This window comes from Larus michahellis, chromosome 8 (assembly GCF_964199755.1).
Source record: "Larus michahellis chromosome 8, bLarMic1.1, whole genome shotgun sequence".
Classification (NCBI taxonomy): Eukaryota; Metazoa; Chordata; class Aves; order Charadriiformes; family Laridae; genus Larus; species Larus michahellis.
The window spans coordinates 9,244,422-9,269,697 of NC_133903.1; the positions used below are offsets into that span (position 1 = coordinate 9,244,422).

The 25,276-nt window shown below is 43.0% G+C and overlaps 3 protein-coding genes across 26 annotated transcripts in view; 1 reads left to right on the top strand and 2 right to left on the bottom strand.

Annotated features, from left to right (window-relative positions):
- REXO5 (RNA exonuclease 5) lies at window positions 1-23,250 on the bottom strand. Of its 6 annotated transcripts, XM_074596904.1 has the most exons (20): window positions 23,181-23,250; window positions 18,421-18,814; window positions 15,316-15,437; window positions 14,346-14,472; window positions 13,407-13,491; window positions 12,059-12,196; window positions 11,817-11,905; window positions 10,870-10,985; window positions 9,920-10,058; window positions 9,250-9,344; window positions 8,318-8,420; window positions 7,581-7,717; window positions 7,160-7,286; window positions 6,708-6,818; window positions 6,454-6,591; window positions 5,857-5,949; window positions 5,122-5,341; window positions 4,408-4,601; window positions 3,687-3,796; window positions 1-1,579 (listed from the first exon to the last, which is right to left on the bottom strand). In XM_074596904.1, exons 4-20 carry the CDS (start codon window positions 14,409-14,411, stop codon window positions 1,510-1,512), a joined length of 2,031 nt encoding a protein of 676 aa, XP_074453005.1. In that variant the 5' UTR covers window positions 14,412-14,472; window positions 15,316-15,437; window positions 18,421-18,814; window positions 23,181-23,250; the 3' UTR covers window positions 1-1,509. The 6 variants fall into 6 exon arrangements, with proteins under 6 accessions (XP_074453005.1, XP_074453000.1, XP_074452998.1 ...); XM_074596899.1 differs by lacking the exons at window positions 18,421-18,814; window positions 23,181-23,250 and adding an exon at window positions 15,766-15,983; XM_074596897.1 differs by lacking the exons at window positions 18,421-18,814; window positions 23,181-23,250 and adding an exon at window positions 17,132-17,539 and having other exon boundaries at window positions 2-1,579.
- On the top strand, window positions 17,604-24,058 carry ERI2 (ERI1 exoribonuclease family member 2). Its single transcript, XM_074596905.1, has 8 exons — window positions 17,604-17,723; window positions 17,900-18,042; window positions 18,788-18,915; window positions 19,067-19,223; window positions 19,755-19,855; window positions 20,984-21,065; window positions 21,775-21,863; window positions 22,217-24,058. The coding sequence occupies exons 1-8, from the start codon at window positions 17,701-17,703 to the stop codon at window positions 23,558-23,560; spliced, it is 2,067 nt and encodes a 688-aa protein (XP_074453006.1). The 5' UTR covers window positions 17,604-17,700; the 3' UTR covers window positions 23,561-24,058.
- The window catches only part of LOC141747140 (acyl-coenzyme A synthetase ACSM3, mitochondrial-like), a 14,651-nt gene continuing 13,428 nt past the window's right edge, over window positions 24,054-25,276 (bottom strand). For all 19 annotated transcript variants that reach the window (XM_074596913.1, XM_074596919.1, XM_074596925.1 and 16 more), the window contains 3 exons: window positions 25,134-25,233; window positions 24,565-24,684; window positions 24,054-24,406 (listed from right to left, as the gene is read on the bottom strand). In XM_074596913.1, coding sequence (XP_074453014.1) covers window positions 24,320-24,406; window positions 24,565-24,684; window positions 25,134-25,233 — 307 coding nt within the window. In that variant the 3' untranslated portion in view covers window positions 24,054-24,319. The remainder of the gene's footprint in view (window positions 24,407-24,564; window positions 24,685-25,133; window positions 25,234-25,276) is intronic.

Consider the following 25,276-nt stretch of genomic DNA (forward strand, 5'->3'; position numbering starts at 1 on the left):
CTGGATGGGAACAGTCTTAAGAGGAGCACGTTCTTGCAGAGGGATGAGTGCTGCGGCCCTGCCGTTCCCCCCCTTCCGCTGAGCTGCCCGACCCCGGTCGCTGTGGGGCTGGGGACGGGCAGTGCTGGGCCAGGGGACCCACTCCCTTCTTTCACACGTTGTAGTAGCACCGACGTCGATGCTTCTCCCAGTTTGGGAGAGCTACAGCCAAAGGATGCTGGGCTCATTGCTTCTTTTTAGAAGAAAAAAAACCAATTTGGCTGCATTCATCTTGCTTAATAATACATGTCATTTCAGGAGTTTTCGAGGCTTAAAATTTAGGTATGAAAGACAGATGTGAGCATCCACTGCCTGCTCAGTGCTGCTGCCTCTGGGCCAGTGCCGTGTTTGCCTTTCTTTCCCTTGCCTTTCTTTTTGCCGGCTCCTCCACGCAGCAGCTCCCAAATTCTACTCCAGAAGCTGCTCTTTGCTCAGGAGCCCGACACAGTGAACTTGAGGTTGGAAAGTAGGAGGGTGTAAATATTCTATCAGCTGTATTTAATAATTGCTGGAATAATAACTATTTCAACTTTCAACAGCTCATTCTAATTCATATAAAGAAATCCTCCATCTCACATTCAAACCTTAACAAGCATTTCCTTTTATTTTTTTTTTTTTTTTACAGGAGGTGGTCAAGCAGCCTTTATTTTAGATGGCAATGGCTGCAAAGCACAGGTCTGAAGCTGTGGGGTTGCACCCGCTGCTGGTAGAGCAGAGCCTTACTGCAGCTCTGCGCCTCCAGCGCCCTGCTGTCAGTGATGTGTGACGTTCGCACAGACATGTCCTTGCCTTAAAATGGCCCTTGCCCCTCCCACAGCCGCACTGGGACTTCTTTTTTTTCCTCCTTTTTTTTGTGTGTGAGGGGTGTGGGGGGTGGTCAGGGAGGGAGGAGAAAGTGAAGATTGTCCAAGAAGTATGAATCACCAATTCCTCCTTTCCATGGACTAAGTACGGTGCTTTCCCGGAAAGGAGGCAGCGACTCTGCTGCAGAGCTGGCACAGCACATTTCCAGAAATCCACACAATTCCTGAGAAGGCCGTTAACCACTGAGCAGCTGCTGCAGGTTCTACATTAACTTGGCTTGCTGGTCTGAGGGCCCGACAGGTTTCAGTGAAGACAGCCCAGCTGGTACGTCAGTCGCCGGCAGTCCCCGACTGGCTGAGGTACATCTTGCGGGCCAATACTGACGGGCTGTCGCACCAACACCCCCCGCCCCACCCCGGTTTGCGCCTGGCTCTGCCTCAGCACTTGCCCAGTTCACCCACTGCCGAGGAAAACTGCCACAACAAGAAGGGTTAATGGAAAAGGTTTTGTGCTTTAAGATGTTTTGAATAGCTTTTATTTTTAGGCTTTGTAAAAGATACAGAGTGAAAGCCTATTGTTCTTATGGCAAGAGATCTTTACAAAGACATCAATATTTAAAGTAATTAAAAATATCTTAACAAAAGACTTTGCTTAAAAACTTGGCAGTTAACAAGCACTCCTCCCTCTGTCACCTTTTATTCCCATCAGACCAAGGCCAGATTGTGATCCATACGTGCTGCAACACAAACAAGAGGAGTGTTATTTCTGGTCAGGGTGCCCTTGATGCACACAGACTTGCTGCTCTAGTAGTGAGACCCCTGCAGCCCTCAGGGTCAGCAAATTGGAAAAAAACCTGCATTTTTTTATTATTTTTTTTTCCCCCACCCATCATTTTTTTGGCATTCTTTTTAATCAAGATGCCTCCTCTGGATGATCAGTAATACAGGAACCTCACTTGGCAAGGAACCTCTTCCAAGCCTGGGATGGAGCTCCTTTCCAACGCACCCCACAGCCTGAGAGGAACACGAGCCCAGGCTCTGTGGGCATCTACAGGCTCTTTGTGGATGTGAACTCCTGACTCCACCTGGTCTGCTGGTGGGTTTCATACCCCTCTGTGATGCCACACAACAGGCAACCTTGTGCCACATGAAGCTGGTTTGAGATGGCCCTTGAAAAGCGAATTTGGACCAGCTGAGACCAGCAAATCTGCTACAAAAGACACAGAGTGTGGACTCTAACTCCACAGCCACCCTGGCCTCAAACCTTCCCCGTCGGGCGGACAGGCTGGTGTGCAAAGCGGCTGAGGTGACAGTGCTGTAGAGATGAGGCAAATGATTGCTGAGAAATGTAAAAACTGACTCAGCTGTAGCCCAGAAGGCAGCAGCAGGTGATGAAAGGCCCACGTGCACTACTAAACTGCCCGCAGAGGTCAGCCCTCCGTCCAGGCCTCCTCCATGGCCGAGTTAAACTGAGGCAGTATTTGATACCGACCTTGTGCGAGAGACCATTTATACACAGCAACGTGAAACCAGCACTTCTCTAATAAGGCAGGAATTGCTGCTGTCTCATTTTGTGTGCTATTATTTCTTGGTGTAGGGGGAAAACGGCTTAATGATCAAACTATTAAAAAAATATTTTTTAAAAACCAGTTATTAAAAACTGAACAATTAGAGCAAATCATACAAGAGCAGCCCTCGGCATGCAACCTTGCTGAAACGGTTTGTCATTTAGGCATTATGCCTAAATATACTCCTGGCTTGGGATGCGTCTTCCTTCTAGGGCCACTGTTTGGTGCAGCGCATAATACAGCATCATGAGCCTTCTCAGGAAGCCTTTCAAGTAGGAGAGGAGAAGCTGGGCAGCCAGGCTGAGCAGCTCTGTCTCCCTGCTTCTATTTCAGGGCACGTCTTCTGTCCCTGCAAGGAACGGTACCCCTGCTGTCGAAGGGAAACTGAAGAAAAGCGAGGGTAGATGTGACCTTTATTTGACTGTCTGACCAGTGACACAGTGAGAGACCAGAAAGAGGAATGCTGAACTAAGTATGCACTCAGTACCTAGGGCCTTTCCTGGGAAAGATTTAACCTTTCTGGTTAATAACTGAGCCGTGAATGACTGTGGCACTTCAGGCTGCAGGGTCGGAAATGCGGGAAGCCCACTCCTCTGGAAGCATCCCTGATAGTAGGGCTGAAGCCCAACGCAACTCTCAGACTTGCCCCTTCCTATGAAAGCTTACGGACTTGGTGAAAGTGTTCTTTTTCCCCAGTTGTGTCCCTCACATAAGAATGAGGGCATGAACCACCTCCTTGATCAGCTAAGACTGAAGCACGTACCTCAGGGTACCACAAGACAACAGCTGGTAGACGGTGCCTTGGCTGCAGCATTAGGTGGTTTTAAAAAAAACCCAACCAAACAAAAACCACACCAAAACCACTTAACAAAACTGGCTGCTGTGGAAACTCTGCTTGATTCTCTCATGAGCTCATAAACCTTACCTTGCTGTCAATAAGGCTGAAACTTTCACCCAGAGGAAGACAGATGAACTGAGAAGACCTGTATAATTAATCAAGACTGTGTGCTTCAGCCTTGCTAATCTGGACCATCAGCTACGTAAGTGGTTTCAGCACTTGTGCTGCTTCTGGATCAGGCATGGCTTATGGGCAGAACTTACTGTTCAGGTTTTATTGGCCTAACATGAAAGTCAGACTGAATGAGTACAACAGCTTCTTCAGGTCTTCTCTCAGGCTTTCACTTCCTTGTGCAGCGTTTTATTTTTTAATAGATTAAGATAAAAATATTTGGCTATGTAGTTTCCTTGGGTCTTTGCAAAATAGGTGGCAAGTTACCTGTTCACTCCAGGAAAGAGGACAACGCACAAGGTGTTATTCTGCAGACTTCTATAAAGCTTTTGGATATGGTTGTCTAACTTCTTCACCTTTTTCTTTAGATCCTGCTCCTGCATAACAGAATATAAGCATTAGAATCCCCAACTCATCCGCAGAGCTGTAGCAATCACACCTCACGCTCATGTGGTGAGACTGACCCTCGGGCAGTGTCAGGGATCGAACAGGTGAGGCCAGCAGTGCTTCTGTTACTGGCGGGCAGTTGGCAGCGCAGGGGCTCCTCCAGCAGCAACAACCACACGCCCTACTCAAATGGCACTGCAGCTTCCTCCAGGAAAAATGAGAGCTGCAACTAGAGCTATTCTTTCCTGCACACCCACACAACAGTCACCTCTCCGACTCCCAAACAACTTGCTACACCTGTACATGCCCTCCGACAGAGGGTGGTAGGCTTCAGTTCCTGTGGAGCATCACTCACTGCCCTGCCAGCTGCGCTGGTTTTAAGGTTATACAGTACCCTGCAACCATCACATTGGCTCATGTGATAACACCTCTCCAAACTGCCTTGTGGGAACTGATCCTCGGCAGCCTCTCTGCTCCAGCACAAGGAGACCCTTCGGTTACAAGCAGCTCTGCGCCTAAGTCACAAAGTCATCACTCCTGGTTCCCAGGGCAGTAACCTCTTCACTAACTGCAACAAACATCAGCATAGTCTTACACTCACAGAGTCAGGCAGTTGCTGCATTTTCTTATAAAAGATGTTTCCTCTTTGCTTCCCATTGCTGTGATTCATTTGCCAAATCCATCTCCAGAGGTGACCTGAAGCAAGAGCATGCCTACTTCTTAGTTTGCTGCCCTTCAATGTCCAGCCATTTATAACTTCAAGGGCATCCACAGCACTCTGCGATTTCTGGAATTCTGAAACACAAAAAGGAGACCGTGCTTTGGCAGGGATGTTGCTGCCCTGTTCCTTGGCATCTGTAGGGCAGAGCTAAAGGTGTGGAGCAGGAGGGAGACGAGAAACTGAAACCACTGCTGCAAGCTTGCTAAAGGTAAACATCAGACTATAGAAATGCCAGTGAACTGCAACAGCACTCATCTAGTTGTTCTCCTCACCTTTGTAGAGGTGATTACTTGTCTGTGTGAAGCTGCACAGTAGCCAGCCCTCACGCTGAGGTACTGGAGCTAATGAACTATCCTGGAACTTTTCTAAGTAAAGATGATCTTTTTTTCTTATTTAAGCAAGTTTTTTTGCTTTTAAATATTTAGCTGTAAACTACGCCTCCAAACAATGTATGCTTTCACTGAAGTATTTTAAATACCATCACTTAGAGCATACGTGAGTTTCAGTAGCTCTTGCTGTGTCTGTGCAAAGTCCGAAAGGCTGCTGAATGAGCTTATGTGAAGGAAATAAGCAGGCGTACGTGAAGCTACTTACTGAGGAAACAGCAGTTCCTGTGCTTTGCACTCTGGAGATCCTTTGGCAGGAACAGCATTTCCAGGTCTTTCAACTGGCTAAATTCTTCTTGCAAGTCCTTCTCTGTTACTGACTGCTTTAGACCCGCCACATAAATCACACCTTCGTTTTCTACATCCAGTTCTAATTCCTTTATCAAAACATCACAGTCCAGCATTGCTGCAGTGACAGGCCTCTGGACCTGGGGTGGATTCAGCAGGAACAAACACGGCACGTCAGCACAAGCAGCTCTGTGTTCTGAGCCTCTATTTTAAATTATTTTCTCCCATTACTAGAAGTTGACAAGCTATTTTCCCTCCCTTGAAAAAAATACAACTAATGAAGGCTAACTTAATTAGTCATGAAAAAGGAAGAGAGATCATGTTTGTAATGCAGAAGCACTATAAAACTAAGAACCCCATACTTTGTATATGGCGTTTTAACACCCTGTTACTTGGCTCTTCCTTTTAAAGCTGCAGTTGGAAGTCTGAATGCTTTCTAACGCCTTCTGCCAACAGGCACAATGGAAAAAAAAGAGGGCTATAACTATTTCTTTTCAGCCAGTGGCTCTAAATTGTCCAGGGACAGGGAGATGGTAACAGCCCAACCAGCCAGCATTTGCCCAGACGCTACGCTTGAGCAGATGTTAAAAGAGACATAGTGGCTGCTGTTCCTACGCTCAGCGGCACTCGGGCTTTTGCTGTTTGCATTGTTTACCTTAATGCAGGATCCTGCTACCTCAGCTCCATTTAGGCTTTCCACAGCAAGCTGGGCAGCTTCCAGCACTTCGTATTGGATACAGACATAGGGCTTGAAACAGAACGATAAGATACTTCAGACTTATCAATAACACACATTAGCCCTCCCCTTTTTAAAAGTCAGCTGTCAATAAAGTTATGTTTTCTTTTAAAAATAAAATATAAAAACGTTTGGGGGTAATATACGTAACACTCTATATACCGTAGCAGTTAAAAACAACCTTCAGTTACCTCATCAATGAGTAACAACCTTTTTGTCATTAAAGGCCTTAGCATATCAGTTCTCTCAAAAGGGACAAAAAGCATCTCAGCTTCTCCAGTGCTCAAAGTCCTCTAGCTTGAACAGCACAGTTAAGCCACGTGAGCTGTGTTTATTCTTGTCATTGTGTGTAGCAGCTTTTAGATACCCCGAATTGTTGCAGTTCGTGACTAAACCACCAGAAAAAAACCCACACCGAGTAACTGGAATTTCAGTGGTTCTAATCTATATCTTTCCAAGAGATTATTCGGGCCTTCCATGTCTGTCAGCAAGCTTAGTGCTTTGAGTGCGCCTCACCTGGTACGTTTCAGTTACCACTGTAAGACACTGGATTGGTCCACACTTCCCAAACTTCTTTTTCACAGACTTCAGGCGAAAGTTTTCTTCAAATGGACCAGCGTAAATTGTGAGCATGTCCGTCAGCTTGCTTCCCACCTGTAGGAACACAGATCAGAGAAGGAACGTCACAAAGCAAAGGAACTTGGTGCCTCCAGATAACTAATGTCTCTTTCCAAGCTCAGCAATGAAGACTATTCTCAAAAAAATAGTACCTTTTCACAAAGTTCAGCAAGAAGGCGAGAGGAAATATTTTCTGGACCCAAACTGAACTGAATGATACTGAATGTGGACAGGGGAACATCTTCTAAGGCTTTCTGAAGAATCTGGAGGGAAAAGAGTGTAAGAGCCCTAAGATGTACAAAACAATTGTACTGCAAAGGATCAGAAACAAAGCTATTGGACTTAATTCCCAACTTTAATTTTCATTATTGTCCAAGGAAGTCCTCAGGCAGAAATTCTTCTTTAGTGAGTCATAAGAGGATGTAGAGGATCAAAGCTTATTTCCGAAATGTTAAAATGGATTTAGCTAACCTGGTATTAACACTATTACTAACAGTATTGTCAGGCAGCTTTTTTAAAACAGGACTCATCTACCCACCCCCAGAACAAGAACTCTGAACTACTTTGATGCTTGGTTAGACAAACCCACTCTAAGTCCATTCACCTGTTTGTTTGAAGTGCTCAGGTTACTCTGACACAGGCCAGAAGAGTCTAGTTCCTGTCTGCCCAAAAGGAGGGGTTTTTGGCCAGTCACCTGCAAGCATTCTAAAAAACTAGCAGAGAGAAGAAAGCTGTGAATCACAGTATTTATCAATATGGTGAATTAAAAGCTTTCAAGTGTTTGTCAGAGCAAAATTATACAGTTCATTAAAGAAATGTGAAAGAACATTCTTGACCTCAACATCAAAAGCAGCCTAGAAAACGCTTTGTGAAATTTAAGATGCAACTTCTGAAAATTTTCAATGCTATGCTACAATTATTTGATTCTCTCTGAAGATCCTGATGCCTTCTGAAAAACATAATGTACTACTTTGATTTTATTATTAAACTGAAGGAAAACCATGCAAATTTGAGAATCTTATTACCATGGTTTGGATAAATGTGGAGGCTCATTCAACTGTTGCTGGACCCTACATCCTTGTGGCTGTAACGCATCTTTTTTCTTTGAGACCTCAGCCAGGTTTTCAGCTTTCAGAAGCATCTCCAAGTTTAGTTCTGCTACCTTGGGGAAGGAAGAAGATTAGTAGTTGGCTTTGATCTCACATAATTGTAGCTAACCAAAAAGCACATGCTTTCTCTATGAGTCACCTAGGCACACTCCACAGTAGTGAAGAAACACAGGCATTAATTTCTTGCCTTATTATTTTCTGTTGTCATTGTCAAGCATGCAGCGCTCACAGCATCAAGCAGCAATCATCTCCAAAGAACTTCTCTCAGAAATCAACAACACAAGCAAGAGATTCATAAAACCAGCTGAATCACTACCACAACATACAAGGTCTCTCACTTCTTTCATCTAGAAAAATGACAGGCATTCCTGTAGGCTGGAAGTGTCTCAGTCCTTCTTTACCCAGTGCCCCTCTTCAAGATATGCTGATTCATGTCAGCATTTAAGTACCGAAACACTGGTAATGCTCGCGTTATTAAGATACCTGGATATATGCTGAAAGTAACAAGCTGTCAAAATTGAGGCCTCTATCACAACTCCATTTTCTCTTTTAAACCAACAAGAGGATGGGCAGGGATGTTTTTTTTCCTTCATAAGCACAACAACTTGTATGCTCTGCGATTAAGGACAGAAATCTTAATTAGATATAGCTACCTTTGCTGGTCCTTGCTCAATAAAGAATTGAGCCAATTCCAAAGCAGTTCTAGCATCTTCTGCAGGATCATGCCCAACCATTTCTTCACATTGAATCTCCTTCCTAGGGCATCAAAATTAGGCGTACAGGCAGGTTATCTGTTTTTCCACACTGACCAACATCCTGTCTTTTCTAAAATGGGTCCTTTCTGGGCAAAATAGCTTTCCTCTCTCCAAAAAGGATTTTGGTTCTGTGCTGCAGCATTCTTGTGAAATATTCCCAAAAGTTACCGCAAGACATGTTTTCGCAATGTTGAGCAAAACACTGTTTACCAGGTTTGACAGATGCAGTGCTAATACTTGGTACTCTCATGCGTGACTATTTTTAATTTTACTTCTTCCTCGACCAATGACCCAACTCACAATTTGCACATAGACAGTGAGGCAGCCTCCAACTCAGTGAAGTCTGGCGCTGCAGAGTATTAACAGTCACTATGTGAACGGTGAGAACTATATTGCTAAGACATACTACCCAGTGGTAGGTAGTACACCGAGGAATATCATTTAAGTCAGTAAAGCACACTTTCATACATTAACCTTTCTCTCTTGCTAACTAAAACAGATCTCATTAGCATGAGCCAGAGTGTCTTTGTTGCTCTACAATTCAGTACACTGATACGGCTACAGACCTGCAGAAAAGCTAGTGTTGCGAGGACCCAAACCTGCTTGGGTCACAGCATCCCTGCTTGCTCAAAGACAAGCCATCACGCTGCCTGATGTTTCAAACCAACAGTAAATTCTTCTTCACCGTGTCTATTTGCACAGCCTCCTCCTTTCTTTTGAATTTTAGTGAAAAAAAAAAAAATTCTGATGCTACTAGTGGAAGAGCAAGACCCTATGCCCCACCGTCAGAGTTTCTAATATTTACCACAACAATATGGTAATAATCTTACCCTAAAACAGCTCTGGCTAGAAATTTTAGCTTAAATCTTCGATTTCCTGTTCTGGCAAAAAGCAATGAAGTATCGATAACACTGGGGTGGATCATCTGGAGGGGAGAAAACATCACCAGTTTAATTTAAGAACAGCAGTGATACAGAATTGGGCAGTAGCTCCATTGTTATCTGCGCCTCTGCCTTTTCATTTCAGTTGCCAGTTTCTCACTGGTAGATAACTGGGCCACAACAAGAGAGCAGATGGGAACAATGAAACAAACACAGCTCTCCTTTCTAACACTCTATTGGGAAGATCTAGATTGGGTTAGAAAGATGAATTATGATTCAAGTATTTTAGGCTGGTTAAATTAAATATAGGAAGGACTTCAGTTCTTCCCGTGACAGCTATCAATCAGAAGCATCTGGCTGAAGCAGAGGTAAAGCTGCTGTTGCACCTGTATCTATGTGTGGACAGACTCCTCCCTTGCTTTTGGGTTCTGAACAACCCCTTGCAAGTTTTATAGATGTAAGGAGAGTCTTTCTCTTTTAAATCCTTACAGACATAAGGCTACTCATAATAAAAAGCAATTAACAAGTGTTCAGCAATAAAAAGAGCAATTGTTTAGAGTTTTCAGGTCTGAAATCAGTATCACAGGGTTGGGAAAAATACTCTTAAAAGCATACTCACTTCCAAAGCCTGAAGATCATTATTTAGAGAATGACCCACCAATACTGCATCACGGGGAAGTATTTTTTTTAGTCTGGTTTGGATATCTGACAGGCTGGTTTTCACTGGAAGAAGCATTTCCTCTGTGATTCCTGAGAAGCTTCAAAACAAAAGTTGGATGAGGTAAAAGCAACACGCTAGCAACAGTGCCTACTGGCGAGTATTACAAGCAGAGCATGTAAAATATGAACTCATGACAGAATGCTATTTACTGCTTTCTGTTCCACATAAGAGGATATACTGCAGGTATAATAAACTGCTATCAGTGCTACCACCTCTGTTTCAAAATTTTCTCTCTCTCAAGTATAACCTATTCTTAAGTGAGGCAGTTCTTAGCATCAGATAGCACAGGTAAGGAAATACTGCAAGACTGATCGTGGAAGGAGATGCTTCCAAGTAACCTGAGGGGATTGGCATGTCACCTCCTGGACAAAGTCGGGCAAAGTTTTGGAGAAAACAAGGCTTGAGTTTTGCCTGCTCTTGTTATAATACTGAGCCCAGCCCCAGAGGTGTGTACAAGCTGATGAGCTGCTCTGTTCATTTTTTACAGATGAGCAAACTTAGCTATGGAGCAGAGACACAGACTGCAATCTTGTACTCTTACCCTCCATCTTATTTTATAGGCAGCAGTACTTAGGCTGTGTATCGTTAATTTGTAACAGAACTTTTCCTAGAACGCTGCAGAATGGTAATGCTTCCGCCTGGTAGCCACACGGCCACTAGGTAGCAGAAAGTATATATATAACGTTGGTTATTCTAATCACATAGCAAGAACTGTATTCCGAACACCGAGAGAAACGCAGTAGCATCTGTGCAAACCACAGCCTTCTGAAAGGTCCTGTGTAACAGGCTTGGTTTGAAAGGGTCGCAGCTCTTAAAGACGAGGAGTAAGAAACTTATGTGCAAGTCACCTGGTACGGTAGTTCACTACTTCGCTTTGAGGTTTGACGAGTTCATTCAAGAGGCACTGACCCCGTGCATCCACCAAAGAGACATAAGTGACTTCATTCCCTTTTGCAGTCAGGCACTGTCAGGAAGAAGCAGAGGCAGATGCTGAATCAGCATGATGCTGCCACTCAAAAACCTTAGCTAACATCTGATTTGGCTGCAGCCAGCATCACTACTAAGGAGTTACTCAACTTGGAGATCTACCACTCATAGCTAGTTGTTTTATACTGTAGCATGCTTCATTTTAATTGTTAAATGCCCAGCATAAGCACAGCAAACACAGAGGTAAGCACAACACAAACAAAACCATTGTAAAGAAGTGCTGATTTCACAAAATCGGTCTGTGCGCTGCACTGCAGAGCTGTCACTGAGAACATCTTCACCAGAGAGGATGCACAATTTAAAAGCAGAGCCCAGGGTGTATCATTAGTTACTCAATGCTGATGCCAAATAGGCATCTCTGCAAGGTCAAAACTGCACTAAATGAGGAATCTTCACCACAGCATGCTACGAGAACTGTGATGGCTAAAGGAAAGATGTGTGATGCGGAAGTATCTTTCCCAACCCTTGGGGAGGGCCGGGAGGAGGAATTCCACAGCAGTCTCAGGGGGTACTGCAGCACCGCTGATGGGCCTGCCAGATCCAGCTGCTGCTCTGACAGCCAGCACAGAACTGAGCTCTCTGCTGCACTGCTCACGGTAACATTTCTGTCTTGTCGCCAGAAGCACTTCCTCAGTCCTTCCCATGGCTGCATTTAACACTGGTACCATCAGTGAAGGGACTAGCAGCAGATATTAATATCTATCATAAGTGGTTTAGCAAATACACAGGGTGCTTGGCTCACTTTGGAATAGCTGGTAGGAGTCTGGTTGCTCAACTATATTTTATAAGGCCACACATTCATTTTTACCATTTCACAATCCAGACCAAAGAGGGGGCTGCTGTCCGTCCTCTGCTTATCACACCCTGTACATACATAGCCTTTCCATCTAGTGGAGCCTAGAATGAAAAGATATCCATGAATAACAGACCTCTTTCCTCTAAAACTCATCATATATCTTATGTGACCAAACATATCACTAACTGTGAAAATTTTTTAAAAAAAACCAAACCAAAACCAAAACAACCAAATAAATGTCTTCAAAAACTGACCTTTTATGGGATAGTCATATTTGTTCAGCTCTTCTGAAGTTAGAATATAGCTTGTAAGACCACGTTTTTTTCCTCCATATTTCTGAAAGATGGGATCACATTTCAAGTCTGAGCTTTTAGAACTAGTGGAAGTCAAACCTGTAAAATAAAGAAGCATTTGTCAAGCTCAGATAGCACTCCCTACTTGCAGTCAGTTTTCTGCAGTAGTATGTAAGCTAAGAGGCTACACCATTTCAAAGGAAAACACTACCTAGAACAATAAACTGGAGAGACAGACAGACATATCTGTCTATTGCCAGTTTATATCTATATCTCCAGTTTATATCTCATTTATTGTATGTATATATACACACACCATATAAATTATATATACATAATTACATATACACAACACTATATATAATGTATATAGTGTATATACTATATATATAATATGCTTAATATTCAGGATACTTGAATCTTACTCCCAGTTCAGCTACTGACACCGCTGGCTGATTCAGAAGCAAGTGAGTCTCGCTTTCCTTTCAGAAATAGAGAGAACAAACTTGCCTCATAAGCCTGACAACGTAATCATCTGTTACTTCATGTAAGCTGTAAAAGAAGTTCTCTTTTCTTTTCTACCTTTGGAATTCTTTCCTGTAAGTGTTATCAGGAGAAAAGTGTGGCTCACAAGGAAGCAACCACTGAACTGACACCAGAATCCACAGCTGTATGAAGTTCAGCTATCCTGTAGGTGATTCTCTGCAGATTACACTTAAAAGAAAATACACCTGACATCTCAGATCTGTGACTGTGCAGTAGGTTTACAGTCACAATGCTAGAGGGCTTTGTCAATACACTGAATGTAACAGCTATTCATTCTCCCATTTAGGACTTGAATTCAAGGTTCTTTGTTACAATTCTAACAATTTCAGTGAAGTTGCAGTCTCCTGCAGGTTTTGTACAAGCCTGTTGGATTACAATCACTTTTATAGAGAGTATAAAAATAGGAAATCTGTTGTCAACATACCCAAAGAAATGAGTAACAACTCATCTCAAATCTAATTTATGTTTCCGTATCTTTTATTAGATACATCTTAGAATAATCAAAAAATGGGTAACAAATCAGAATTTTGGATTAAACATGTTTAAAACTTTATCTCTGCTTTTTGCATTTACTTGTGACCAACAGAGAGTTACTGAACTAGTTAGGATAACTAGTCTCATGCTTTAAGCCATTGTATGTTTTCCTTTGTAAACAAGTTCATCATAGCACCATGCCGGCATCGCACAGGATGCAAAGTCATAAATTACTGTTGAAAGTGAATCACTGTGGTTGAAAGAAATGATGCAGAACCAAGCAAGATACCTTGTGCAGTGTTTTGAGGTTTCGGGTTTGCTCCTTCTCCGTACAGGCTGGCTAGGAAGTTGGCAGAAGGTGTTAATGTGAACCTCTGAAATAAAGAAATGTGTTACAGGCTTTGAAGCAGAAGCAGAAATATCAAGCAAATTAGATGTTCTTGATTCCTAAACCAGCCAAATTTAGAGAAGGATGGATAACAAAGTAATGGAAATACGTCTGGTGTTTTCCCAAGGAAGAATAAAACCCCAACACAAACCAAACCTGTTTTAATGACAGATAATATAGGATTCTTTGTACAATGGGACAGATTTGCCTTGCCCGGTACAATCAAGAAGGCAAATCTTAAGACTTTCTTTGATAGAAACTAAAGACTTTCCAGTTAAGTTGTAATTTGCATTTGCTGCAGTTCAGGGAGAATTCTCTAGGAGTCTGAATTGAAGTGCTTCTTTCTTCCTTCAAAAATATTGCTTGTAACTCAGAAAAATAAAATAATTCTTCTAATAATCTTTTTGTGAAATGGGAGAAACTTGACATAAAGTGCAAATAATAAAAGTGAGATTTTTCAACCAGTAGGAATAGCATAACTATTGAGAGTCTCCTCACTCACTCAGAGTAAATTCCAAATTAATTGAGATATTTTTAATCTCACTGACATCCGGAAGATGCGGGAAGCGTAATAGTCAGAGGACTGAAACATCAATACATGTTTCACCTGTAAGGCTTCAAAGACGTGTCTTGAAAACCTGTTTCTAATATCAAAGCCTTAGCCTTTGTTCTGAGCTGACAAAGGCTACAAATAGATCCTCTCATTAGCTTGCTTTGTGAGTCAAAGTTGTCCACTTCCTATTAGAAAAGGCAATAATTTCACTGCAGCGATTAATCCTTAGGACATGGTTTCAGGACTGGAAGAACTTTAGAAGACAGCAATACAGTTAGGGGACTTACATGCCGGAACACTTTTCTGAGGTGTCTGAACTGCAAATAGAATTGGTAGAAATGGAGTTGGCTCATTTCAGGTAGAACAATAACGACAACCCCAGCCAGGTGGCTTTGGCGATAAATACGGCACCAGCTGCAGTTTAAAAAAAATAATCAAAAAATCAAAAATCAAAGCAAAACAACTATCAAGCACTCTTAAAAACAAACTTGGAACCAGCCCAGCTTTTTAAGTCAGTGAATGGCAAAGTGCCAAATGACTTCAATGAGAAGAGGCTTTATAGCTTATCTCAAACAGCCACATATTCCTGGAAGCAACATAATATGGGAGACAGAGAAAGAATGTGTTATAGTAAAATTCTGCTGCAGTACCATTTCAAGACATTTATACCTCATTTATATGCATCAGAATGTGGATACACAAGTAACTTCAGCTGTAGTGATGCAGTCTAGGGAATTAATGCATCAAAATTATTTTCTATCCACTATTAAAAATCTAGAGTGGCATCATTTTGCCTTGAGTTTTATTGCAAGATTCATTACGTTTCACCATATTTTGGCTGTCCGAGCCCTTCCCTTCCATTGCTGAGAAGTTGCCCTGAAAAAGGCAACTGTTTCTCTGAAACTCTGCTTCAATTACATCTGACGTGAAGCCTGTTAATATTTTTTGTGTTGCGTTACTATTTTTAACACGGTATTTTGTTTCTCAGTGTGTGAGGCTTCTTCTGTTCCACAAAATTGTTTAGTTTTTGATAACTGCATGAAACAAAACTATGAAATGGTGGAATCTTTGTCAGGAGAGGAATTCTGGTCTCTGGCCAAGTCTAACAACAACTGTATCTACATAATACAGGCTGTCATTATGGTAACTGCGTTGAACGGATTCCACAACCAACGTGGACAATATGCCTTTAAGTAAGTTTTCACAAGCCGTGAAGACACCAGACAGGGCTGATTCCCGAATATGAATGTATTTTACCTGGGCTGTGCTGCACTGTGGCATTTTCCCAAAGCTGCAAACTTTAACAACTCATACAGCTGGTCACGGCTGATCTCGCAGTCCTCGCCAAATAAAGCTGCTGACAAGCAAGATGACTTTTCCTGTAAAAAGGGAAACATTAGTAAAGACAGGTTTTATGTAATCACACAAGATCATGGAAAATTAAGTGAATTATACAGTAAGAGGAAACTATATACTATTTGGATACAATCAACTACATTTAAAATAACTCTTCCAGTTATTGCAGGCAAAAGTTTCCTTTCAGATCACAGTTTAATATTACATTTACTATCAATATTTCAGTAACCCAGGTACAAAACTTCAACGATTTATTTAATAAAGATTAATGTAAGCAGATGTATGTAGTAAGGAGACAAAGTTATTTGATTTGCAAACACAGTGTTCTGCTCTCTCAAATAATTCACCCACTTGGTGCTGTAGAGCTTTGGGCATTTATATTTGCCACTTCATGTAAGGTTTTGCTGTAACCCATTTACTTCATTTACATTATGTGATCTGTTTTGGCAGATGGGTTTGCTGACCCCCACAGGAAAAAAAGTGTTTCATCCAAGGAAACTGCAGGAAGAGATGAGATGGAGACTGTACCACATGGTTCAACACAATAGTTCTTTAAGCCTAAATGTACAAATTCTCCTAAAAGCTAATTAGCAAGTAAACGCATGATTTTGGGGACCACCACTGACCATATGGCCTGTTGGGGCTCCTTTGATCTGTAAAAATTTTCAAGATACTCTTTTTATGTGATGAAAAGACATCACAGCATACAGGGGCAAAGAAAAAAGACCACAGAACACTACAGAATATCAAATCCCAAAAGATAAACAGGATGTCCCTGCTTATTACTGGGGAGTTGGACTAGATGACCTTTAAAGGTCCCTTCCAACCCAAACTGTTCTATGATTTGATGAAACAGCTACCAGAAGTTGCGTTTTCCCCACCACGCTAACAAGCCTTGTGCTCATTAATTTTGACAGAGCCTGACAAGGGACTGAGTGGGTGCACTTCTACACCCATTTGTCATTAGGTAAGAAAGCTAAACAGAGGTGACAACCTTTGAGGTCCAAGTGGTTAAGAATCATCTAGTAATAATAACACAGGGTGGCGCAATAGCTAGTCCCTCATCTCTCATGCTAAATTAGACGTATAAGTAATGACACCGTTGTTTTCAAGGCAGCCTAATTAGACATCTGCAAAAAAAAAAAAAAAAAAAAAAAAGAAAATCCCAACCAAACAGCAGAAGTTTCGTTTCACCAAGCCAAGGCTACCTGCCAAGCACAGGAACGTCAGTCTGTGATCAGGTGCAAATAATCCCGACAAGAGCACGCTTAGCCCTCGTCCCGTGCGGGGAGCACGGCGTAACGGGGTGAGTCGGGCCCTGCCGTGAGGCTCAGACCTGGGGCTGACGGGCACCCTGCAGGCGTGAACGCGCTCAGCACACACGTGCTCCTTTCAAGATCGATTTTCTTTAGGGAAAAACGATACTGGAGAGTGCATTTACGTTAAGAGTTTAAAATTCCCTAAATGTAAACGCATAACACTCCAAATGAGTCAATGTCCACGTTTCTGGGAGCAGAGACTAAGCCATTATCTGTAGGTATTATCTTTAGCTAACCCTCCGGCTAGCGAAACGAGCAGACCGCCAGTAAAACACGTTTTTGCGGAGCTTCCAGCATCCCAACGCGTGATGCGATAACCTACAAAGGGCTCCGCGCGGGAGAGCCGCCGCGGGCCCGCAGCGCTCCCCTCACAGCGCCGGCCGCGCTCCGCTCCTCACCTCAGGGCCCGGCTCCCGGCCGCCGCCGGCCGCCTTCCTCCTCTTCCGAGCCGCCTGCCGTTCCCCCGCGCCCTCGGCGGGCCTTTTGAGCCCGTTCACGCAGACGGCCTTTACCATGGCCCGGATCAAAGAGCCGCCGGGCGATGCCGCCGCAGCCCCTCACAGCGGGCTGCCGGCTCCTCACAGCGCGCTGGCGGCCCCTTCGTGCCAGGCCCCAGCACCTGCACAACGGCTCAGGCTCCCTGGGCAGCACTGGGAGGGGGGGTTCGCCCGCAGCCCTGACGCCGTGGGACCGATCACCGGCCGTCCCCTCCTCCTCCTCCTCCTCCTCCTCCTCCCCCGGTGCCCCGCGGCCGGTCCCACCTCGGCCACACGGTACTCTCAGGCCGCCGGTGAGCACGACGCCTCGACACGCGGCTAGCCGCGCCTGCCTGCGGGCAAGGCCAGAGCAGCCGATCCGCCGAGAGCGTGGACGGGGGCGGGGCGGCAGCCACCGGCGGGAGGTTTGAAATGGCGGCGGTGCCACTCCGGGCCAGTCGCTACCCTCCCGCCCGCGGCTGAGGGTGGACATGGCCACCAAGCGCCTGGCCAGGTGCGGGACGGAGCGGGGGATCCCTCCCCTTGAGGCCCCTGCGGGGACCGGGGAGGGGGGGTGGTGTCCGGGCGGGCGAGGCCCTGGGGGGGAGCCGGTGGTACCGGCGGCGGGGCCGGGGGAGGGCGGCCCCCTCAGCACAGCGGGTGCTGAGGTGGCGCCGCTGCGGTCGGCAGGCGGCTGGGCCTGGCGCGGAGCAGCGGGCGGGCGCGGAGCGGCGGGCGGGCGGCGGCGGCCGGGCAGCAGTTCGGGTACCTCATCGTCCTCGACTTCGAGGCGACCTGCTGGCGGGAGGCGGGGCCGCGCCGCCCCGAGATCGGTGAGTGCTGCGGGCGGGGGGGCACCGGGCAGCAGCGGCCCGGCCGGGCGTTGCCGGGAGCAGGGGGCGGCCGGGACCTGGCGCTTACGGGCGGCAGCTTTGGACGTTGTGTCTTCATCATCACAGAATGGCTCGGGTTGGGTTCGGGTTGGAAGGGACCTCAAAGACCATCCCGTTCCACCCCCCTGCCCTGGGCAGGGACACCTCCGGCTAGACCAGGCTGCTCAACGCCCCGTCAAGCCTGGCCTTGGACACCTCCAGGGATGGGGCCTCAACAATTTCCCTGGGCAACCTGTGCCAGTGCCTCACCACCCTTAGTGAAAAATTTCTCCTTAATATCTAACCTAAATCTCCCCTCTTTCAGTTTAAAACCGTTACCTGTTGTCCTATTGCTCGAGTCCCTCCCCATCTCTCCTGGAGCCCCTTTAGGGACTGGAAGGGGCTCTAAGGTCTCCCCGGAGCCTTCTCTTCTCCAGGCTGAATGGGTTGTTCAGGGTTCAGCTCTCTCAGCCTGTCCCACAGCAGAGGGGCTCCAGCCCTCGGATCACCTCCGTGACCTCCTCTTGCCCCGCTCCAATAAGAAGTTCTATGTCCTCCTTATTACGCTGTGTTCCTTCCACTTCCTGACATTTCAACATCAGTTTAAAGCAAATGGAATAATTTCTGTGAACAGCTTTAACATTTCCGGCTTCATGCTTTGGGGTTGGTTTGTTTGTTTGTTTTTCTCCTTTTGTTTTTGTCACAGTTGAATTTCCAGCAGTCCTGTTAAACACTTCAACAGGAGAGATTGAATGTGAATTCCACACATATGTCCAGCCCCAAGAGCATCCTATTCTCTCTCAATTTTGTACAGAACTAACTGGCATAACACAGGTATAATTGCTATTTAGTATTATTTTGCACCATTATAACTGCCATTCACTATTTTTTTTAAATATGCCTTTAAAGACCTAAAGAAAAACAAATCTCAAATTAATTTCAGCGCATACTAACACATACATACTTCTCGTTCTATTTCATAAAGAATCAGGTTGATGAAGGGGTCCCTCTAAATATTTGTTTATCACAGTTTTTGAAATGGATTCAAAAGATACAAAAGGAGAAGAAAATTATATTCGGTTCAGATATTCCAAGTCATTCTACTTCAGAGGCAAAACCATGCACCTTTGTGACTTGGACAGGTAAATAAAACTTCTGTTTGCTTTTTCTCTGGAATAATGCACACAAAAAATGAACATTTGGTGGTGCTAGTGGGATTGCATCTTCGCTTCTAGGGAGTCAATCCTGTTTTTAGGTATTAAAGATGTGACTGAATATATGAAATCCACTGAATCCTGTTGTGTTCATTACATCTTTGTCTCCATGATCTGACACGGTTACATTTTCCTGCTTTACATATAGTGAACTGCATCAGCATTCTTAATGTGTCTAAAATGATTTAATAAGGTCTTTGAGCTCTTTACCCATCATGAAGTCATTCTTTACTAACAATAGGTATTCACTTACCCTGATGTCCCATTGCAGCAACGCTAGTGCTTTTCATGTACAAAGACTTCGTTAGCCTGTGTTAATGAAGCCTGTTAGCCTATGCTTCCTACCCAGTAGTACAGGGTGCTACTAGTCAATGTCCCTTTATGTAGAATTTTAAGCCATGTTTATGTAGATTTTAGGCCAGTTCTTTAGTGATGGATTATTTGTGTTTTCCTGTGCAGACTGGGACCTGGGTGTGTGTTTGCACTATGAGTGTAAAAGGAAGCAGCTGCGAAAACCTGACATTTTAAATTCCTGGATTGATCTCAAAGCAACATACAGGGTGAGAAGATCAATAGACTGTGAAACATTTATACCCGTATTACCATCTTAAAGGCAAACTGTATCTGAGGTTACAAGCCAATATTGTATGTTCCAGTGACTAGAGTAACCCGTTTGTTTTCTTTCCATGTTGTTATCACGCAATAACAAATTGCATGCCCTAGAACTGTGTGCATTTTAATAGAAATCTTAATGCTAGGAAAACCTGGTGGTATTGTTAGATACATCAATGATAATCCTAGGACAATTTTTTGAGCTGCTCTTCCTTTCCTGACATCTTTTCCTCTGCTTGCTTCCTAACCTCCCTACTTTTGTGTGCTCTTACTGCTGCCTCACGTTGCTGTGTAGAAAATAGTCATCATCATCTGCTTAGAGGTACTTAAAGGTCTAGCTTGTGAACTGCACTTGGACCAGAAAGTATATTCTGAATAGCATGAATAGGATACTGAAAAAATGAATGTATATTTTATTACACAGTCTACACTGCAACAGAATTCTAATTTGGGGGCTCGCAGCACCTGAGTGTACCTTCCTCTGTGTAGTCAAGGAAACTTTCAAAGGGCGATCCAGGAGTCTACCTGTCCTGACACTTGGAGCTCAGGCTCTGTACCTAGGTAGCAGAATTAGGTCTCTAAAGACAAACAGTGTGAATATTCCCCCTTTCTTGTGATCAAATGAATACTGGGAGTGTGTAGCAATACTTACTTACTTCTTATTTAAAAAGAATTTATACCTATGACAAATATATTAATGCCCATGCCTTTGCAATATGCAACAGTTTGAACACCTCAAGGTATTCTTTATAGTTGTATTCTTCAATGCCGTGCTGTTAAGGCCTTTATCGATGTAAGCCATAAAGTGCAAACGAATGACTCCAGAGCTAAGACAGAATGGATTAGTTTAAGTCTGAGAGAAGGGATTCATGGTTCTTTCCATTCTAATTTGTTACAGGGTAAGTCACCTACGGTCTTAGGCTTATTTATCCTGACTGTAAATGAAGATACCTGACTTGTGCAATTGCCTTGTGAGATTTATTATTCATAAGGTGATATTTCTGAAATGGTTTTCACTTCATTATGAAGAGGTTTTGAAATGTTTTATGTTAAGCACCTGTGTTTTTTTTCCTTAGGCCTTCTACAATAGGAAGCCTAAAGGGCTAAGTGGTGCTTTGCAGGATTTGGGGATAGCTTTTGCAGGACGGGAACATTCTGGTAAGTATGATATGATCATCCTCATTTTAATACATATATATATATATATATATATATATATATACACACACACATTTGATAAAGCTAAATAGCTACTATTTAGCTTTAGTTAGCTAAACTAAAGCTTGTCTAAATAGTACTACTCTAAATAGTAACTACTGTTTTCAGGTTATGCAATGTTCTGTGCAACAAAAACATCAAAACAAGAAAGGCTAGATGCTTCAAAGATCAGAGTTTGTTATTTCTAACCCCATGTGTTTATTTCTGAAATCTCTCCTACTGCTATCGAATGCATGTTCAATATTGCTAGGGTGCAATTTCTAATTGCTAAGATGCAAAAGAAAAGAGGCAGAGGCAGGATAAAGAAACTTGATTTTACCTGATAGCTCTGGACAGCATATTAGTCTAAAAGAATACCAGCACAGTATGATTATTTTTTTTTTACATGAGTAATAAAACAGAGCGAGGATTTTAAAAATTGCGGATATATATTCAGCTCTATGGATTGGTCCTTCAGATGTTTCAGCACAGGGAATTTTTTGGAATTTTGTACTTTGCTTCTCTTTTTCAAACTAGGTAACTATGTGTCAGCGTTCTGTGAATCCCTGTCATTTATGTAAGGCTTACATAAATTACATTTTTCCTCTAATAAGAACTAGCCCCAGTAGTAGTTTAAAAAGAAGACATTAATATAACCGTACTTTTGAAGGGTTGGATGATTCTCGGAATACTGCCCATCTTGCTTGGAGGCTGATTTGTGATGGATGTGTGCTGAAGATTACTAAATCTTTGGATGAGGTTAGTAACTACTTCATATCTTTCCTTCTACTTGCTTTAATGATAGAATCATAGAATTGTTAGGGTTGGAAGGGACCTTAAATATCACCTAGTTCCAACCACCCTTCCAACCGCCCTGCCATGGGCAGGGACACCTCCCACTTAGATCAGGTTGTTCAAAGCCCCATCCAGCCTGGCCTTTGTAGCCTGGAACACAGATGAAAGGTGAGCTATTCAAATAATAAACCCAGCATCTTGGCTATTAATTGACCAGAACGTCCCTAGGCTGATATGTTTATTAATTTTGTGCACTGATTCCTAAAACTTCTGGGTATTCACTTTCCAAAATATCCTTTTGTTTATGGACTCCCTAGGCACAGCAGAAGAATAATTCAATTTACAGAACACCGACTATAAACTTCACCGACAGGACTCCACTGGGAAGTAACAGCAGACCTGAAACATCTAGAGATGGAACTTGCAAAACAAACTCTCTGGCTGAGAAAAACAGCAACAGTATTGCTGGAATTAAGATAAATTCCAACGTAGAAACTGAAGAACAACAGACCACTTGCACTGATTCCTCTGCAGATGTCCACATTGTACCCAGCAGCAGCTCAAGGACTGAGATACATGCCCAAGCCCAAAGCTCTTTAACAGCATCCACTGACAGATTTCCTGTTCCTCTTGAGCAGGCACAGCAATCTCGCAGTGCTGTATCAACAGGCGTTCAGCAAGGACTGAGCAGTGGGCAACCCCCGAGTACAGCCAGACACAGTCCTCCAGCACCAGGGTCGGGACTAGTGCTCGTCTCCACTACCATCTCCTCAGTTAATATCTCCAACGAGGATATCAGTACTAGTTCTGATTGCTTATCTCTGCTGACTGACTGGGAAGATGTCGCTTTAATACCTGAATCTCAATATGAACCAAATTCAGACTCTGTTCAAGTGAAAGATGAGTCAAGTACAGATATTTTAACAGGGTTTGAAGAGAAAACAATTTCAAAACAATTGGCTGTGGTGAGTTCAGATAATCAAAGTTTGGAGAAAACTGTAGCACCTGTGGAACCCCTGAAATCTATTGTTTACAGAAGTCCTGATACTACTATCTATAATGTAGAAACAGTACAAAGGCAGACTTCAAATTTTTCAGCTTTTAAGTTACCATCTGCAAAGGTAAATGCTATTTTGGCACGATCAGCATTAACTGGAAATTATTCTACTCCTTCAGAGGTTCCTAAAAGAAAGCCAACTAGTCCAAAAATGTTTCCACCAGCAAAAAAATCATCTTTTGCTATATATCATGAGAAAACCGCATCTTTTGATCGTTCCTTACCTTTAAGAAGTTCCAATTTGCCCAAAGTGTCTTCCGCCATTTTGAACTCCACAGCCAATTTGAATCAGTCTGTAAGAGCTTTGAAAAATGGAAAACCAACTCCCCCTCTGTGTAACTGCGGTCGAAGGGCTAAAAAACTGTATGTGTCAAATCCTGGTCCAAATCATGGCAAAGCATTTTTTTGTTGTCCTGTTGGGAAGCATGAAGGTAATAAGGTAGGTTGTGGATACTTCAAGTGGGAATATGCGCTTCTAAAACAGAAATCTAATGGTCTTACCCTGAATGCAGATGCTTTGACCTCTCTTGGAACTTACACTAGTCATGTAGGAAATTCTTCCAACAAAAAATATTTCTGTCTTAGACCCTCTATGAGAACTTGAAAATTGATGTGGTTTTTTGTCCGAATCTTAAACTCAGTAAGTTGATCATGCTTAATATAATCAGGACAGTCAAATAATGTCAGATACGTGTTCTGAGAGTGGGACAAAAATGACACTGCTTGGTTCACATAGATAGAAATGGAAATCACTCAAGCATACAAAAATATATCATAAAGTATCTCCTTAATGAAGTGTGAGAGAATAGATAAAACTATTAAGTGCTAAAATTAAAGTATGAGCAGCTGTTGCTACAAATCTTAAATTTCTGCTTTATCATGCATTTTAAATTCTTTACAATCCAGTTCTTAAAGAACATTTTAATGATACAGATTTTATTTATGCTTTTTTACTAGTATACTTGTAATGATTACAACTCACTTCTAAAAATGTATTTAGAAGTTGTCGCACTTAGAAGGGATTCTTGAAGAAATAGTTTTCTCTTAAACTCTTACTGTTCTTTATCCTTTAAGTAACAATAAAGATAAAAGGCTGGTGACAGTTCATTAAATAGTTTATTTAACACACATCACCTACTGTGCTCTTGACCACATGAGTTTCCCATTTCATTTGTATGTCTCTGCTTTTGTACTATTAGCTACTAGTGTAGCACCTGGGATGGCCAAATGCTGGGGATCAGCTAAGAATTTATTCAAACCTAAACTAAGAAGGACATAGTATAATGTCTTTTACTCTATGTTACTGTGTAAGTCTGCAGTAGCTTACTTTGTAAAAAGTCCTATAAAAAAGTAACAAGTACTTTTAATCCTTTCTCCACTCCTTCTGGCGCAGTTCATTTCTTCTGATCTTCCCACTAACAGTTTTTGGCAACTGTTGGACAAACTCCATCTATTGGGAAAGGGAGGAAATTGCAATATGTAATAAGACACAGTTTACCTAAATTTTTACATTTTCTTAACCTCATCAGCACAGGCTTATAAGCCATATAACAGCTAGCACCCACTGCCTTATAGTAGTGAAAATTATTTGGGTATTTGAGCACTCACCTTCCTAGGATACTTGTATGGAGCAGTAACTTTCTTAACATGGTCTTGTAGCTCTTTCATCACTTTTTCTGGATCATGTGAAGCATAGTCAGATGTTAAAACAACGAAGGCTTTCACTACCTAAAGAAGTTATGGCAGCAATGGTTCAAATTGCCAATGAAACAGCATTACACAACAGTAAGATCTGAAACTTTAACCAAACATTTGCTGACAAACTACAGAGTAATGTATAGGGCAGCTACAGAAAGTTTTGCTAAAGTCTGTGGGTGCTCACTATTAATCTGGACTGTGCAGGCAGTTTCTATACATATAACAAACACAAAAAGCTGTAAGTATTCAAATGACAGGGAAAGCTTCTAAATGGTGCTTTTGTTGTATTGGATTTGGGGCAATTGCCTTGGTCAGTTTTGTCCTGTGGGGGTTCTCCAGTGCCTGATAGAGTAGAAATGCTGACTTAATTTATTTCATTTTAATTTAAAAAAGAAAAACAAATCCCTTGGAAGTTGGGCTTTACTAGTTCTGGTATGCACAAAGCTACTTAAATATGTAAGCTTGTGTAACTTGTTCACCTCTCCTCTGATGGGGTCTGGGCTGCTGACAACTGCTGATTCCACCACTGCAGGATGCTCCACCAGGGCACTTTCTACTTCAAATGGTCCAATACGGTATCTTTAAAAAGGAGGAAAGGGCTTTTAGTTGTATTTGGTAACAC